The sequence below is a fragment of the Cydia pomonella genome, unplaced genomic scaffold (genome assembly GCF_033807575.1).
Source record: "Cydia pomonella isolate Wapato2018A unplaced genomic scaffold, ilCydPomo1 PGA_scaffold_208, whole genome shotgun sequence".
Lineage (NCBI taxonomy): Eukaryota > Metazoa > Arthropoda > Insecta > Lepidoptera > Tortricidae > Cydia > Cydia pomonella.
This window is the reverse complement of record NW_026907848.1, coordinates 417,002-436,329: the sequence shown is the minus strand read 5'-3', so window position 1 is coordinate 436,329 and position 19,328 is coordinate 417,002. Positions and strand designations below refer to the sequence as shown.

The window sequence follows — 19,328 nt, the reverse complement described above, 5'->3', positions numbered from 1 at the left end:
CTCCAAACATGCGAGGAAATAAGGTAAGATAGTCATTATTAAAACATCAAGTATCACTCAAATCGAACCTTCACATCAAAAATGTCAAGAACAATTTCCCTCTTTAACAGTTATATTTTTTTAAAGTTAAAAGTACAACTCATACTACCATTCAATATTAGTTCATTCAATTTAATTGTGGAATATAAGTTGTATGTGCACGCGTGAGATCCTTATTTTTTTTAAATGTAGAATATGATTTTATAAGCAGTATTCGCACGATCATACGCGACGGTCTTGTAAGAACGAGACATGTAAGTTGGTCTATCTTCCTACTCACTCTATTCTATATATTTTTTTATACCACGACGGTGGCAAACAAGCATACGGCCCGCCTGATGGTAAGTAGTCACCGTAGCCTATGGACACCTGCAACACCAGAGGTATTACATGCGCGTTGCCGACCCTTTAAAAACCTGTACACTCCTTTTTTGAAGAACCCCACACTGTAGCCCCTCGGAAAAACCTCGGCAGGAAGCTCATTCCACAGCCGAAGCGTTCGCGGGAGGTTCGCACAGTACCAATTAGGTTCTAGGGTGTGAGGATGAACACCTTGCCGACGGCGAGCGGTGCGGTGAAGCGGCCGTTGGCATCATGTCAAACAATTCTTCAGAGCACAGCCCATTGTACAAGCGGTAGAACACACACAAGGAGGCAAAGTCTCTCCTTAGACTTAAAGGTTCAATACCGCTTGTGAGTTTGGGATCGTCGACGATTCGTACAGCGCGCCTTTGGACCGAGTCGAATGGTCCAAGCTGGCATGCAGGTGCTCCTGCCCAAAGGTGACAGCAATACTCCATATGAGGTCTGACTTGCGATTTATATAGCAGCAGTCTTTGCCCCGGAGTAAAGTATCGCCTCGCTTTATTGAGCACACCGAGTTTTTTGGATGCCAGCGCAGCCTTTCCTTCCAAGTGGCTATGGAATTGGACGTCACTGGAAATGTCGACACCGAGGATCCCAATACTCCCTGACATGGTAAGGACTGAGCCTTGGAACTCTGAGAACACAGTAAATGGAGTTTTCTTAGCGGTAAACGCGCAAACTTGTGTCTTGGTGGGGTTGAATCGGACTAGATTGAACGGACAATTTGAAATGACTGCAGACCCGTGTATAATAATAATTGGCGGTTTGCATTGGTTTTTCTTAGTGGGTACCCACATATTTTAAAAAGGTAAAAATAATACAGTAATAACTTCCACTTGATGGAGTTGCTACAAAGAATTACAATATTAATTAAAAACAAACCTTACCGTACAAAAAAACAAAAAATTCAATGAGGGAGACCGGTGAAAGAAAGATTATTGTTGATTTTGAATTTCATACAACACCTACACCTTGACACATTTCAGATTTGCTGGTTGACTGGTAAAATACCCGCAATAGGGTATTCGACTGTATTTAAAATAAATTATTTCACTCCATGCATGAAATAATAATAAAAATGGCTATAAGTTTGCTTAAAAGAGTTGAGAAGTACCCTCAATTCCTCATGGAATCCATCATCAGAATTCAAGCTTGACAAAAATATGCCTTGTAAACCTAACTGCTTCACAAACATGCGAAGAGAACAAATTGCCAAACGTGAACTATGCGGCGTTGAAGAATTATTCTGTTCATCATCAGCAGTTCTGCTTCATCAAATGTCATTTCAACAAATGTAAATGCTTGATTTGATGATGAAAATATTAAGATCACTATATATATATTATATGCCTTTAACATTTGAGGAGTTCCCCCGATTCCTCATGGACCCCATCGTTAGAACTCGAAATTGACAAAAATTTGTCTTAAAAATCTTATTTGCTTCACAAACACAGCGAAGAGGATAAATCGCCAAACGTGAACTATGCGTCGTTGAGGAGTTCCATTCTGATCATCATCAGCAATTCCACTTTATCAAATGTCACTTTTTAAATGTAGGTAAATGCTTGATTTGTTGATGAAAATACAAAAATCACTATATGTATGCTCTTCACATTTGAAGAGATCCCTTCGATTCGAAGAGATATATATATATATATAGATTCAATAAAAATAAAAAAATTCAAAAAGCAAGCTAAAAACGAATTTTAACTATGTTCTCGTTGGAAATTAATAGGTACATAACTGATGAATGATGATTGACTATGTAGCTTAAGGTAATTTTGCACTTAATCATAAGGATTAAGAACCCTTTTTCATTCAAATTTGACAATAATTTTAACATAGAAATACTTAACGTATACGAATAAAAATAAGCTACAATGACATGTCTATTCCTACATTCTATTATTACGCAGAAAAGAAAAAAATATAATTTTCAAGTATTTACAATAACGTTAATGTCTCCGTAACTAGAAATGAGCATAAGGACCCTTTTCTCATGGAATGGAAGGCACAATTGGGTGCTTCTTTGTACCAAGACGATAGAAAAACACGTAATAGTTAAACTTAAATATTGCTTTGTAAAACTTATGTAAGTACATATTTTAATTGACCGAAACGTTAGCGAAGGTCTATATTTTGACTTGGGCAATTTGCTTTTGTATGTCTGAATGTTTTCCTGTACAGGTTGAAAACTGTACAGGTAGCAGAGCTGCAACTAGTGAAATTTTGTAAGCAGGTTCAGTAGCTACATAGAAATTTTCTGTCATCTCATTTTTTGGAAAATGTTCAAATTGGTGGAAATTGGCATAAAGGACTTAAGTGCCAATACGGTCTATGGCACTTAAAACCTTGTGAGTACGCTGTGAAAATGGCTCAATGAATTTATTTTTTATTGTTTTTTTATGTTTTAAGCTTATCGATCTTATCGCGAGGTGTACAGCTCACGGAGCCACTAGTCGTAGTCATAGTAGAAATATATATAATAAATATATATATATATATATATTTACAAAATTTGCGGGTTTTATTTGATTAATCATCAACAATCAATGAAAAACGAACATGGTACATGGTTTTTCTTAGGAATTTTAAAACATAATTTTCTGAAATCGACCAAGATTCCGGCCGGTCGATTTAAGTGTAGTGAAACTAACCGTGAATCATTCAATACTGTTATAATTTTCTGATTTATTTGATCTGATCAGATTAAACGTGAAAGGTACAAATTCCTGGCGTAATAAAAATAATTATACCGTAGCGTTATTTCTTAAAAATGAAATCGATAAGGTGAAAAATTATAGCGCCTGCAAAAGTGTAATAGCAAGCAAAAAATGAATGTAATGATTAAAACTTGGAAACCACAAATAAATTGGCTCATATTATAAAAATAGTACAAATTAGGTACAAAAATATGGTAAGGTTTTTTTATTTATTTAGGTACACCCGCCATTCTGGCTTTCACTCGGGGGCTTACTTTTTTATTACTTATTGTTATCGTATTTTGTTAAAGTCATTGTCATTCCTTTAAAAGTGTAACTTTTACGCCTGAGAATTTTCATGTGCTATGTAAACGATATTTAATAGTACCTAATATATGAAACATTTGACGAATTCCTTAGTCAATTTTACTTATATACAAATATTATATTATTTATATAACAATTTTTAAATTTATTAATATTTTTTACTTTACCTCAATTTAATTTATTACTTCGTTTCCAACTTTTATTTAAGCCCACTTATTCGGGTAGAAAAGGTAAATACCAGGTAAATTGGGTGAATTCCCGAAATATACCCCAGATATTTACCCATGTAGTTTACGGAAAAGGAAGAGTACGAATGATTTTTGCACCCTCCCTAACATACGGGTGTATTGATGTTCATAGGGGCTCCAAAATGCCGCGTTAGATTCAAGTCGGCTTCGAGTATATGCGTTGTAAAATATACTACGGGCATTTTGCGAGCCAGGAAAGTTACATGTTTATGACAAATTTAGCTGTAAATACCGTTGACGTAATTGTAAACACCGTTTGACATATTAGGGCGATTGGATATTGTAACTGTTATTGTTCCACCAGGTTCACCGTTGAAATTAAATTTTACATTTGACATATCAGGGCAATTGCTTATTGTAGCTGTTGTAATTCCACCAGGTGTATTGAAAAAAAATGCAACGTTTCTCATATCAGGACAATTGGTTAGTGTAGCTGTTATTTCTGAACCAGCTCCAGCATTGACAATAAATCTAACGTTTGACATATTCGGGCAATTGGTTATTGTAATTGTTATTGATCCACCAGGTTGATCATTGTATTGAAGATTAACATTTGACATATTAGGGCTATTGGATATTGTAACTGTTCTACCAGGTCCATCAGGAAAATGAACATTTGACATATTAGGGCTATTGGATATTGAAACTGTTCTTAATCCACGAGGTGCACGAATATTAGTTTCCTTTATATTTGAAATTGACCCTGGCTGTGAGGATGCAGTGTCACTGGTTGACTGTGACCAATCTTCAATCTGGCTGCAGTTTATAACGGTGGTTGATAATAATAATGTAATAATAATATAATAATGATAAAGAGCAGATGGCAGTGAACGTTTGCTAAAAGATTTTGGATGAGCATCAATTTTGATTGTCTCAGGACTACAATGCTCAATGTAAACTGGAGGGCCACGGGAGCCTGGTTGTGCATCTGTGTAAAGTGATTTATGTTGCTGGTGTGATGCTGACGAGCCGTCGTGTAGATCTTCATGAGACTTGGCTGTTATCATAGTGTTAGCTGCCAAAACAATATTTATTGGGTTGTTTTTAAAAATATTCATAATTCCATCCCAATTCACAAATGATTTGTCAGTCTTAGTTTTGGTGCCTCGCATTGTGAATGTCACTATGTCTCTGTTGATAGTGATATTATTCAACTCAATTCCTCTACGTGCATCATTGATGCCCAAGATCAGCGCATCCTGCAAAAAGGTTGAAAAGTGAAAACACTAGTATGTATAATATGATTAATATGTAATAAAGATGATGTAGAAACACCAATGAATAGTTACCTATTTAAGCTGTTGGGTTAGTATAATTATGTAGTGAATCGTAAATTTTAATGAGATTTAATTTTTAGTTTAGGCAAGTAGTGTAATGAAAAATCCTATAAATAAGATAGTGTATAGTCAATATAGTCATACAAATAAAATGTTAAAATATCTAGTGTAACTCTTTTGTGCAACGAGAAGTCATTGACTTTGAAGTGGGCCAGTAAATTGGTGCGCAAATTGCGTTGTGTGGACCAATGCCAGCCAGTCGTTCAGTCTAACACCAACAGGAACAAAAAAACTTTTATAAGGAGTTTACATATAAAAGTTTTTTGTTTCTTGTTTCGCTGCACACGATGCACGGCGATAGCGAAAGGAACGTGTATGTAACGTATGCGTGCGACATTTGTTAAATATATTATATGTTTGATTATAATATTATATTTCCTCGCATGTTTGAGAAAAGTACTAAGTATAGTATATCTAGGCATTTTCCGACTAGGTCCTTTTGCCAGGCATCGCCAAACCTCGGCCTAGCATCTAGGTGCCTTGAAAGAAAGTGCCTTTTTCTATCCCTCGGCAACAATGTACTATCATATCAATTTTACTAGGTATTGAGAATTATCAGTAGTTAAATTCATGTTGAATGGAGGAAAATTTTACTTCAAAAGAACCACAGTGCTCGTACAACAAAACAGGGCGTATATAGTTAAGTTAACAAAAACGGCGTAGTGTAGTAAAAAATAAAACTGGCAAAGAGCATGTCGGGCCATGCTCAGTGTAGAGTTCCGTAGTTACCCGTCCGTCAAAATAGACTTTTTGCAAAAACTCAAAAACGGCCAGACCGACCTATAGTTTACGAAAAAACGACGTTTTCAAAAAAAGTGTACCCTGTACTTTTTTTTAAAACCTAACAAATTTTGAGTTATTTCTACTTAGAATCATTAGGACTATCGATTTAAGCAATAAAAAAAGTGTCCCACTTTTAATTATCAGTTTTGTAACGCAGTTAACCATACATATTGTATGGACCTTTACAAAACCGTTACCAATTTACAAAACTACACGAATTATTTCCCCTGATTTTCCATGTTCGGGTTAATTTCCTTGAGCTAAATAATTTAATCAAAAAGAATAGGTTGCAAATACATTATGAAACCTACTTTCATACACTAAATAAAAATACACATTTATTCGCATAATTTCATTTGGCCGAATTCCTAGTTGCGTTTTTTCCATACAAACATGGGTACAGGCAATGCCGGATTTAGAGGTCTGGAGGCCTCGGGCAATAAAGGAGTGGAGGCCCCCTGGCCCCAAATTTTTCCAAAATTTAAAATGGTAAATTTTCCAAATTCTCTATTGTGGGGGCCCCTCTTTTGTGGAGGCCCGGGGCAGTAGCCCCGGTTGCCCTCCCCTAAATCCGGCCCTGGGTACAGGTGCAGGACAGGCAGAGGGGAGCAGCATCAATATTTGTGCCGCTATGTTTTGCTTTTTTTGGATTATTTTATTTTGAAGAAACTTACAGCGCCTCGAAAATCGCAAAAACGGCTCAATTGATTTGGCTGCAAAAAAGAGGCGCAGTATATAAATATGACAACAAATATCCAAAAAATCAAAACATAGCGGCATACATTATTTCTACCTATTGCAGTTTCCAAAATTTCATAATGATTGGTTGCGTTTTGGAGGAGGAAACAGTCGAGAGCGAAACCTCGATTTTTGAGTTTTTTGCCTGGGAATTTTAGTCCAGCCTGCAGTTGTCCTTATCGCACGCACGCACTACCGGCCACCGCAGCGCGACAGAAACATAACTTCAAAAATTCGAGATTTGAAAAGTTGCTCCAGCTAGGAATTGCTCTTAAGATCGTACGATGAAAAAAGTCGGTTCTAGCGCTCGCTGTCCGCTGCCGCGGCACTCTCGCTTTATATGAATAAATAGTTAGCCAATTAAATGTTTGGTGAATGAAATGTATTCCAAATGTTGTATATCATAATAATAATCTACTTAAAAATAATTCTGCCAAGTAGTTACAAGTAGTTATCATAATGAAAATTTGCCAAAGTAAAAAAAGTTGGTTGGCAAGTGAAATTCTGACAGTAAAACTTCGGCAAAAAGGCGGAACAATAAAATTTACTTATAGGTCTAGTAAAAGTTTTGTGGTTTTCGAGATAATTGAATTTTTTTAGGGTTCCGTACCAATAAGGTACAAAATGAACCCTAATGGTGCGACTCTGTCCGTTCGTCGGCCCGTCTGTCATATTGCCAAATATCTCGAGACCTACTTGAACTATCGATTTGAAATTTGAAATAGTTATGAACCACGCTAGCCTTGTCTGGGTTGAAAGTATATTTTATTTTATTTTATGAAGTATAGAATATTTGCCCAAGAGGAGGCAAATGTTCAAAGTCTAGTTACTATATGTCAAGTGAAGTATCATTTGGAAGAGCTCAAATTGAACATTCCAAAACTTTTTTTTTTCATAGTGGAAAAAAATATGTTTGTAGGAAAAAGTGAAAAAAAAAAACATTTACAATTATGATTAGTACACTTATGGTAAAAAGCCTTTCGTGTTTATTGTTAGATGAGATAATTTAAAGTTTGTACCCAACCTTCGATGCGCGAGTTCGGACTCGCACTTGACCAGTTTTTTTTAATAGGGTAAATCAACTTTTTTTGTTTTGTTATCCTGTCCCGTTGTCCAAGGGACAACAGTGGCACAGTTTGTTTGAAGAGACGTTGTATGCCGTTCTATTAACATGCTTAGTAGGGGGCCCATTATGGACATTGGTTATAACGACCACAAAAACGCAAGTTTGATACATTTAAGTACTATAAAATCAGTATTTCAATGAACTTTTGTCCCCTGGACAACTAATCGTAACCATGGCAACGAGTGACGCTAAAAAGTTGATTCTCCCAATAGCTAAATTAAAGAGGCAAGAAAAGTTTGATTATCTCGAAAACCAGGAAACTTTTACTAGACTTATAAGTTTGTGTTGTAGTAACAAAGTGTACATACACTAAGGGAGAGAAGATATAAAGATAATGATCTTTTAAGTAGTTTTTTTTACTCCAGCATGAGTTTGACCGCGTCTAATGTCCACAGGTAGAGTTCCAGAGTCGAACAGCTTGAAAGGTAAAAGAAGTGTTGTCAAATTTTGAAGAAGAGGATTGGACAAAAAGAAACTTACTGCGTGACAAACTCACAAAAATTAGATAATTGAAACGCGAAAAAAATATAAGAGGGCTAAATATGAAAGTTATGACGATAGCGAACTTGAGCTGCGAACGAAAAAGAGAATTAGTATCTTAGTAATTGTTATATTAAGCAAGTTTATGCGCAATCTACTATGAAGAAAGTGACGAAAAACGGTTTTTGCCATGTCTTCATGTTACGTATAACGTCGTATGTAGGGGATATGCCTAAAAGGGTTAAAGTAACGTGTGACTGACCTTAGCGAACGATGAGACAGGTGGACAGTTTCGGCACGGCGAAATATTCGACGCTTCCAAGTATAAATTGCACTATGTTATGTAGGAGGACTCGGAGATTAACTTTTTGGACACATTGGGATTTATGTTCTTCCTGTAGCTCCTGATTAGTAACGGTTGCGTTCACTACGGCCGCTTCAGCTACCCCTGACCGGTAGTTCTGGTATTCTTTACATAGGTAGTTACTAGGTACATTACCTTGCTGGCCACGTGATCCTGCAACTCCCGCTCGGTGACGGCGGCGCCGGCCTGGCGCACCACGAAAGCGGTGGGTAGTTCGCCCGCGCTCTCATGAGGTGCGCCCACCACGCCGGCTTCAGCTACGCCCGGGTGCTGCAGCAGCAGGGCTTCTAGCTCGGCTGGGGCCACCTGCAGAACGCCAACTTATTATAAATTGTTTCTTCCTTCGCTTAGAATATTTTGAATACTAATTCACTTTAACTAAAGTAGCGTAGTAGTATCGTCAGTTATTCATTCCTGAGTTTTGAACATCCACTAATCTTAATTAAAGGATGTCTGTCTTTGAAGGAGAGCTAATCCCGGAAAAAGGTAACCATACAATTTTGAGAGCATGAAACAGGGCATTTGGCCGCTGTACCTTGGTGGAACTCAGAGCAGCAGTCCACCAAAGGAATTCCCCACGCGAGGCACGATTTGCCGACTCGAAATAAAATAAAAAGAACTCGAGTATTTCGGCTTCTTTTTTAAATTTATTTAGAAACCAAACAGTCATATAAACATATCAAAAATGCAATATAAAAAAGGTGTACCGCAACAATAAGACCTGGAGGTTCATATTTATAAATTATATTAACTGAAATAAATAAAATTATAGCTAATGAATATTTATATCAGATAGAAAAATAACTGATATCTGTACTTACTGCAGAGCCCGTACATTTCATGCCGTTGACAGAAAAATTACGTCACGCTACATAGAGTATGATTTCAATTGGTATTTTCGTAATACTTAATCATTTGTCAACCTCTTTAGCTAACTGATACATATACTTTACAATCAGTACAGAAACGTTTAACAACGTAACAAGCTTTAATTGACGTGACAAGTATTTATTTTTCTACCCGTCAATAAGTAAGTTATTTAAATTTGTAGTGTTGTAAAAAAAACTCTCTGTATGTTAAATTAAGTCATTTTTGCGTCAATGGCATGAAAAGTACGGGCCCTGGTACTTAGACATTAAAATAACTTAAGTTTAACTATATTCTTTAGACTAGCCAACGAATTTTGAAAGCAATCTACTTCGAATAGATGTATATTATAGTAACTAGGAACTCGCCTGAAAAGGTGTGCCTGGAATAGTTTAAAAAAAAAACTAATATGAAACAGCGATCGAGGGCATAAGGGGTGATGCGGACAGCTGTAACAAATCTTAGGGTTTTTAACAAATGCAACAGCCTTCTGACATTCCTATAACCCACAGGGGAAATTGAGCCTTAAATAGGCGAGCTGAGCGTTAGATGTTCTGTAGCTAGCAGGCATGTGTACCTCTCGCGTCGAATGACGGCCCCTATGACAGTTCTTTTAAGTATGGTATGTTTTGGTTGGGCTTAATTTGAAAAATAAATGGAGAAATATGTTTTTAGCGTATTTACATTAATTAAATCCTACATTTATAAATTAATTAATGTGTTAAGCTTCCAAAAATGTCTACACAAGTTTTTAAGTGACAGTTACTCCATATAAAAAATTAACCCTCATAGGGAATTAGGGGACATCATTAATAAATAAAATAAATATTATAGGACATTATACACAAATTGACTAAGTCCCACAGTAAGCTCTACCTACTTAATCTTTCTGGTTTGACCCATTGGTTGACTGGTAGAGAATGCCTTAAGGCGTTAAGTCCGCCATTTGTACCTTCATGTATTGTGCAATAAAGATTAAATAAATAAATAAGCTCAATATGGCTTGTGTTGAGGGTACTTAGACAACGATATATATAATATATAAATATTTATAAATACTGAATTACATAGAAAACACCCATGACTCAGGAACAAATATCCATGCTCATCACACGAATAAATGCCCTTACCAGGATTTGAACCCGGGACCATCGGCTTCATAAGCAGGTCACTACCCACGAGGCCAGACCGGTTGTCATTCGACTCGAGAAGTGGAAAATAATTGTGATTTTCAGATAAAACATTCATGACTGTAAAGAAGCATCATTCCATCAGCTTGTAAATCTCAGAGAAGTATCATCCATACAGTCACCAAAGCTATTAGCTTAGCACTCTTGCAGACTACATGAAAGTAAATAGTAGTGTATTCAAAACATTCAAACTGCGTTTTCGTCATCTAATGCGATGCCCCATCAAGATATGTATAACATTCAAGGCTAACAAGTCTATTGTTATATTATGGTAATACACATTCACAATTCTTTAAACCAATAAAGGCGAAAAGTTTATCCTTCAAAGTGATATAAGAATGAGTAATGCACTGTGGTTTACGCCATACCTCAAAGGGAAAAATTCCATATTATTATCATAAATAGTAATCGTTAAGGTATTTACTAGGTATGTCTAGACTGCAATCCGGCATAAACAAAGTGAATCATTGTTATTCAGTTGTCTGTGTCTGTAACCTTCAATCTCCTTGCGCAATTTTCCGCGAGTTGTTTTTGTGTTATTCTGGTACAAGTGCATTTTTGTTACCTGAAAATGCAATGGGTAATATTCAAGATAAAGGTAATAAATAGTATTTTATATTGTTACAGTTACAAATGAACAGCTAAGCTGGTTTAGCCGAAATATTTTACTTAAGTGAAGTTCACTTTGACTTTTAGATTATTGCGCCTTGCTGTACCAAGCATATTTATTGTTTTTTTTTTTATACTACGTCGGTGGCAAACAAGCATACGGCCCGCCTGATGGTAAGCAGTATCCGTAGCCTATTTACGCCTGCAACTCCAGAGGAGTTACATGCGCGTTGCCGACCCAAACCCCCTCCCGCCTCTCGTTGAGCTCTGGCAACCTTACTCCCAATGATTAATTAGAGACGCATTTAAATTAAGTGCCCTGATTATAAAATAAATAAATAAATATTATAGGACGTTATTACACAAATTGACTAAGTCCCACAGTAAGCTCAATAAGGCTTGTGTTGAGGGTACTTAGACAACGATATATATAATATATAAATATTTATAAATACTTAAATACATAGAAAACACCCATGACTCAGGAATAAATATCCATGCTCATCACACGAATAAATTCCCTTACCAGGATTTGAACCCGGGACTATCGGCTTCGTAGGCAGGGTCACTACCCACTAGGCCAGACCGGTCGTCAAAACATTGATTATGAACATATACCCTATACCCTTTTGGAAGTAATTTAATAGGTGCTACGCCAATGGGTTTTTTCGCAGCACGGTGCTAAGAATGACATAGTTAAGATGATAGTTATTGTTTTCATACTATTATAATAGTTAAGAAATTTATTTTATTATATGAGTTTACACATATGATTTTTAAAATTTGGTCAAATTCCATGGCAGGAATGTTACCAGAGTTGAACAGGATAAATATGTTGATGTTTGCTGAGATTTAAGACTAGCAGTTGAAAATAGGGAAAATATTGTTTAGGATCATTTACTCCAACGATTAAATAATCTAGTAACTTTATACATTAGCGTTTGCGACAATTCCGGTAGTTCTGATTTTACACTACCTACGCCTTTGAATCGGATCACCGTGGCGATAGCGTTGCACATCACTAAATCGCTTGCGTGACGTCATAGTAGGCATCAAAAAATTTACACGCTCGGTCCCCATACTATTGAGCATGGTTGCGGCGTCTAGGTGGTCTATGCTCGTGTATTTTAATGCCTTTTATTATGTAGCAGTCACATAAACTACTATTAACTGATCATTTGTCGACCTTATGCCTGTAGAAAAAAGGACCACCAAAGTATGTTGAAATGTGTTGTCATTTGTATTATATTGTACCTACCTGAAAGCCGTTGTACTTGATTAGCTCCTTAAGCCTATCGACGATATAGAAGGCACCCTCCTGGTCGTAGTAGCCGATGTCGCCCGTGCGCACGTAGCCCTCCTGGTCGAACAGCGCCTCGCTGGCCGCCGGGTCGCCCATGTAGCCCTTCATGCGGAGGGGCGACTTGATCCATAGCTCGCCTTCTTCGCCCACACCCTTCCTTTTGCCGGTTTCGATGTCTATGACCTAAGAAATATTGTAGAAAATAGGCTCAGGTCAGTTGTTACATTAAGTTTCTGGTATTTTTTGATGAAGCCAAACTCTGAAAGCGTGTCATACGCCTCGTTCATAAGAACATACAGCCCGCCCAGCGGCGGCTACGGTCCGTAGGCCATGCAACACTGCTCTCTGTTTTTTTTTTTTTAATTAAGATTGACTATATAATTTTACTCTTTTCCAGACCGTAGGGAACAAGGTTTTTCTAAAAAAAAAAAATATATAATCAAAACACTTAAGTTTAGAAGAGAGAAGACTCACATTCGAGGAAACTCTAATCTAACCTTAAATCTGAGTGCTAAGGTTGAAATTCTATTAACATGTATGTGGCCGATAAATCGTACTATGCCTGTAGGCCTAGAACATGATTGACGCGACAGTATCTCGCCCGCGATATAGACTACCCGTATTTTTAACCGACTTCAAGATTTCAAAAGGAGGAGGTTATCAATTCGGGGGGTCTCTATTGGTTCCCATACATTTTTAGTTCCGATTTTCTCAGTCCATAACGTTTTCTACCATCATTTTTATTAGTCATATTGTTAATAGTCATAAAATTAAACGACATAAATTGTAGATCCGATTTTTGCAGGTCATCATTATTGTTAGTCATAATATTTGTCGGTCATAATATTCAAAGCTCAGATTCTATATCATTACATAATGTAGAAGGTAATAAACTTGTTTATAATAATTGTCGTAAGGTCTATTTTCGCAAGGTATAATGATCGATATTCACTTGATTAGTTACTAATACAATTCAATGTTCTAACTAACGAACCTACCTGGGGAAACATGATTTTTTGTTTGGCTTACTGACATTACCTCCGTTTCCTATATTTCATGTAACTTATTAATACATTTCGTGCCGCCAACGAGTCGACGGAGCCCCGCTTCGCGGGACTCCTATTTTCGCTCTGAGGGACACAAGGTAACTAACGAACCTACCTGGGGAAACATGTTTTTTTGTTTGGCTTACTGACTTTACTTCCGTTTCCCATATTTCATGTAACTTATTAATCCATTTCGTGCCGCCAACGAGTCGACGGAGCCCCGCTTCGCGGGACTCCTATTTTCGCTCTGAGGGACACAAGGTAACTAACGAACCTACCTGAGGAAACATGATTTTTTGTTTGGCTTACCGACTTTACCTCCGTTTCCTATATTTCATGTAACTTATTAATCCATTTCGTGCCGCCAACTAGTTGACGGAGCCCCGCTTCGCAGGACTCCTGTTTTCGCTCTGAGGGACACAAGGTAACTAACGAACCTACCTGACGAAACAGGTTTTTGTTTTGTTTGGCTTACTGACTTTTGCGCCGTTTCCTATTTTTCGTGTAGATTATTAATCCATTTCGTGCCGCCAACGAGTTGACGGAGCCCCGCTTCGCGGGACTCCTGTTTTCGCTCTGAGGGACACAAGGTAACTAACGAACCTACCTGGGGAAAAGGTTTTTTTTGTTTGGCTTACTGACTACCATGCCGTTTCCTAAATTTCATGTAATGTAGCTTACTAATGCATTTTGTGCCGCTAACGAGTCGAGGAAACCTCGCTTCACGGGACTCCTATTTTCACTCTGAGGAACACAAAGTAACTAACGAACCTATCTAGATACATAAGTTTCTTTTATTCTTATTTTACAGCATAATTTTAACAAGACATTGTCGAAAGGCATAATTATAAAAAGAAGCACCTTCAAAAGTATGTCTTTAAACTTTTCTGAGTAAATATATGTATGTGTATAAAGTGGTATAGATATGACTTCTTAGACGTAATTCACTTTAGTAATTAAAACTATATGAATAATAACCATTAGTCCGTTAAAATGTATGCCTTAAAATATTTCTGAATAATAATGCATAGGCCTTAGAATGTTATACTAATCAATTTTATAACTTTTGCGATTACTTATAGTATTTAATCTTATAGAATGATAATGTTCGAACTATTAAACGTTATGCTTAGCAAAAATTATGACTATTGATCTTTATGTTCTTTAATTATATGGATATCAATTTCTGACTATCGAAATTCGGAACAATAAGAATATGGGAAAGAAAGGGATCCCCAATTCGGATGTATGTTTTTTTTTTTTGTTTTTTAATGTTTGTTACTTCATAACTCCGTCATTTCTGGACCGATTTCAAAAAATTATTCTTCAACGACGCATAGTTCCCGCTTGGCGATTTATTGTCTTCCTCATGTTTGTTAGGCAAATTAGGTTTTCGAGACAATTTTTTGTCAAGCGCCGCGAGATCTGATGGTAGAATCCATGAGGAATCGAGGGAACTCTTCAAATGTTAAAGGCATACATATAGTGATTTTTGTATTTTCTTTTACAAATCATTTAGAGAATTAGTATATTGCGCCATGAGTTGTTATCGGCCGACAACAAACTATAGAAACGGAGCGTGAATTTCGTGACCTAAACGCGTAAGCGCCATGAACTTCAGGTTTTAGTCGCGTGGTACAGGTTACGATTGCGACAATTTCATTGTTTGGTACGGCTTCTCTATATTAATAATAACTCAATGTATTTTACCTTAATCTTCATGCCCGGGGCCGGAGTCCCGCAGGAGCCAAGCCGGCGTTTGGTGGAGAGGTCGACGCAGCACGCCATCGTCACCTCCGTCAGACCGTAGCCCTGCCGGATGAAGTTTATGCCTAACCTGCAACGGCAGTATTAGTTGTAGCTCTTGTTTATTAAAATCAGAAACTATTAAGTTCTCGAAATGTACCTATAAATCAGTGGTTTTTAATCTTTCAGTGATAAGCAGAGATCGGACAAATTTGCGTCATTGCTCGCAATAATGTGGACATGACTCCAAAATTAATCAAATATGTAATCATTTAATTAATTTCTTACTTGACTTAAATTTTAATTCCTAGTCAATAAATACAAAAGTTTGTTAAAGTATAGATTTATTAATGAAAATAATCAGTATTTTTTCCAAATTTTCTGCAGACAGTCTATTTCTTTTTACATCAAAAATATACTTAAGTGCTGAAAAACTCCGCTCGCACTCCACTGATGTTAATGGGGCAAACTTAAGTAGTTTTATAGGAATTTTATTATTCCAGTATAATTCAGAGTTTATTTTCTGTTCTTTGTTTAGTTTATCCCGATTTTGAGGTTATCGCCCACAACTTAGAACAGAAAATAAACTCTGAATTATACTGGAATAATAATATTCCTATAAAACTACTTAAGTTTGCCTCATTACCATCAGTGGAGTGCGAGCGGAGTTTTTCAGCACTTAAGTATATTTTTGATGTAAAAAGAAATAGACTGACTGCAGAAAATTTGGAAAAAATACTGATTATTTTCTTTAATAAATCTATACTTTAACAAACTTTTGTATTTATTGACTAGGAATTAAAATTTAAGTTAAGTAAGAAATTAATTAAATGATTACATATTTGATTAATTTTGGAGTCATGTCCACATTATTGCGAGCAATGACGCAAATTTGTCCGATCTCTGGTGATAAGAGACCACCTAGGATATGTTTTTATGCCAACAACCACTAATTGTTTGAATGTAAAATGACGAATAAAGTCAACAAAGGGTTGTGCTGTTTAGTGTTTCCACCACTTCAGGTACTTCCCGATTTCCACAGTTCTCGGACAACGTTAAGAACCACTGATATAAATATTAGAAGGATAATGATATATCTTTGGTGATATTCTGTAGGTAAGTCTTGTAGGTATTTTTTAATCCAATAGTAGTGTTCGGGTTATAAAAGAAATTACAACTTTTATGAACCCAAGAAGATTTTTATCATGGAAAGTCAATTTTTAGTAAATACTATACCTCTGTGACACAGCATTTTGTATTTCTGCTGAGAGCGGCGCCGCGCCGCACCAGACTTCGTTGACAGACTTCAAGTTGTACTTGAGGACCAGCGGGTGCTTCGCCAGGAACACTGCCAGTGGCGGCACTAGCGTCATCATGTTTACCTGGTTACATAGAATTCATTATGAGAATTTGAGGTCACAATCATTTTGAACTCTATTATAAAGAGATAGGGATTTAATCAGAAAAAAATATTGGATTGATCAATCATAGCATATTGAAAGTTTAGGAGGTAGGTAGTAAAATTGATAAATATTAATGATATAATATAATTATTTATTAAAAAAAAACATTAAGTTTATAAAGACAAAGGGTATTTTTTTTTTTTTTATATATAAATAATTAGGTACACTATTAGTGTTAATGCTGTACTAGTACTTAATTATTTATATATAGTGCAGTCACCACCAGATAGAGAATATTTGATATTGGAGTGGCCAAAGCGGTTGCAAATATCTGAACACGCCTCTGTTGCGAAGGCGTTAGAGTGCGTGTTCAGATATTTTTTGAACACCTTTGATTTGATTTATGTGATGTGACACTTGCATAAGCAATGATAGCCAAGTCTCAACAACCAAAGAAACAACATTATCATGAATGTTGTGTTAAATCTTACATATTTGAAAATTTTGAAATTAGATTTAAAGATTCATATTTACCTTATAATTTTGTATAGTTTCCAAAAACAACTTATCTTCAAAGCGGGTCAGGAACACTATTTCAAGATGGAATGACAACACACTGAAAGTTGTAATGAAGCCATAGGCGTGGAACCAAGGTATTAAAGCTAAGAAGTTCTTTATTTTAATATTGTTTGACTCTGTTGATGTATCCACATAATATCTGAAAATAAATATATTGTTTCAAACCTAGTACCTTGTTAATGTGACAGTATAGAATAGGTAAGATTGAATTCCTTATATAAGACTTTCTGTTATAATAAAAATAATAAATAAAAATTTTCAGCTATTCTGAAGTTTTAATCTAATTTTAGGGCAGAAGGAAACTTTTTATATGGTTCCTCAAACAATGATAATTGATTCACATTAAAGTATGTGAATCATTTTAATTAACTTACTTCATATGCTGTGACAAGGTCAGGAAATTTATATGTGTAAGCATGACTCCTTTGGGCAATCCCGTGGTTCCAGATGAACACATAACAGCCAGTGTGTCATTACCACTGACATCCGCCAACTCAAAGTTCTCCACACTAGCTTGCTCTTTGACAAGGTCTTTGAACATAAGGCCCGGGATAACATCATAATCTCCAAAGAGCACTATTTTCTCCACGGAGGATCCTTCACTGCAGTCTTGCATGTTCTGAGCCGTGATTGGTGAAGTAAATATTATCTTCGGTTTCGTAATTTTTAGAATGTGAGTTATTTCACCTATAATAAATAATATTTTTTCAATTTGCAATTGTTAAATCATTTATTTAAAATCATTGTAAGTATGCAATTAAAGCATGTTTACAGAACATTTTAAATTTTTATGTCACAGTACTCATTGGGCTGTGTAACATTTGTTTTGTTTTTATACAGTTGGTATATACCTGGAGAATAAGTGACATTAAGTGTGCACAGCACAGCACCACAGTACATAGTAGCGAGGGCAGCCACTGGAAATTCAAACCGGTTCTCACTGCACAGGGCAACCACCTCTCCCTTCTTCAGACCAAGTTTCTGCAGTGAAACCGCTAGGTTCACACTTTGTTGTAAGATATCCTTGTATGTCACAGAGTTCCCAGTCTCTCCGCATAACTGAAAATGAACAGCAATGGACAATCTGACGCATAGCAACTGAATGCCACAGAAAGAACAGGAATCTTAGTGTTAATGTTAAGGGTATTTAAGATCATGTTGTTGTAAAGTTAAACATTGTACATACTTTTACAAACAAATTGATAAATATTATCTGAAATGTTACCAAAATATGAACTCATATAATATAATAAAATCAAAACACTAAATGACTCAACCTCCTCTATATAGTTTAGTAAGTACCTATAAAGGAAATGAAATCACGTGATAATAATGTCTGCATTGCGGTACTTACTATTGCTACTTTATCTTCACCCTTCTTTAGCTGGTCAAATAAAAACTGTGGGTACGACAAGTGGGCTGGAATTTGACGTTCCTCCGGCCCGTAAACTATATTATTGTGTATAGACACAGCCATTTTCCTTTATTTAATATACTTCGGCCAGTGGACAGACGTGAACTAACCTAACCGAGTAAATTAACTAACACTAATAAACTTACTTTTATAGACAGATTCCGATAAAAATATCGATACAGCGGATTAACGCTGGATAAGTAAGATAGCAACTGATAACAAATATCATATCTAATTATTTTTTTTGTAAATAATAGCCTATACTATACCACCATTAAATTAAAATACCGCAAATAAAATACAGACAGGGCAGGGCCGCACGACGCTTTTAAACATGATTTAAACTAAACTTGACATTGACATTTATTTATTCATGTGCTGCCATTGTAAAAAAAACCGGTCAAGTGCGAATTTGTTTTACTCGCGTACCGAGGGTTCCGTACAAACTTTGAATTATCTCGTGTAGAGTTTGTTCGGAAAGAGAAGAGTCGTGGAATATATTGGGCCCCATACATTCCACGACTCTCCTCTTTCCGCACAGACTCTAACTATAAACGCTAAAGACTTTTGATCAGAAGTATCAATACTATATCTATACAGCCATCTATCGGCAAATTGTTTAACTAATTTGAATGCATATACTTAATATTCCTAAAGATGG

General features: G+C 36.1%; 1 protein-coding gene across 4 annotated transcripts in view; it reads right to left on the bottom strand.

The window, feature by feature from the left end:
* The window catches only part of LOC133533874 (luciferin 4-monooxygenase-like), a 42,039-nt gene extending 22,839 nt beyond the window's left edge, over positions 1-19,200 (bottom strand). Inside the window, exons 1-9 of one of the 4 annotated variants that reach the window (XM_061872953.1) lie at positions 18,814-19,200; positions 18,105-18,312; positions 17,628-17,940; positions 17,209-17,392; positions 16,508-16,653; positions 15,236-15,362; positions 12,435-12,662; positions 8,646-8,816; positions 2,359-4,881 (exon numbers count right to left, since the gene is read on the bottom strand). In XM_061872953.1, the coding sequence (XP_061728937.1) occupies positions 3,901-4,881; positions 8,646-8,816; positions 12,435-12,662; positions 15,236-15,362; positions 16,508-16,653; positions 17,209-17,392; positions 17,628-17,940; positions 18,105-18,153 (2,199 nt within the window). In that variant the 5' untranslated portion in view covers positions 18,154-18,312; positions 18,814-19,200 and the 3' untranslated portion in view covers positions 2,359-3,900. Of the gene's footprint in view, positions 1-2,358; positions 4,882-8,645; positions 8,817-12,434; positions 12,663-15,235; positions 15,363-16,507; positions 16,654-17,208; positions 17,393-17,627; positions 17,941-18,104; positions 18,313-18,607 lie in introns of those variants that run through there. The other 3 variants (XM_061872951.1, XM_061872954.1, XM_061872952.1) reach the window with 3 other exon arrangements.
* Positions 19,201-19,328: the final 128 nt, after the last annotated feature.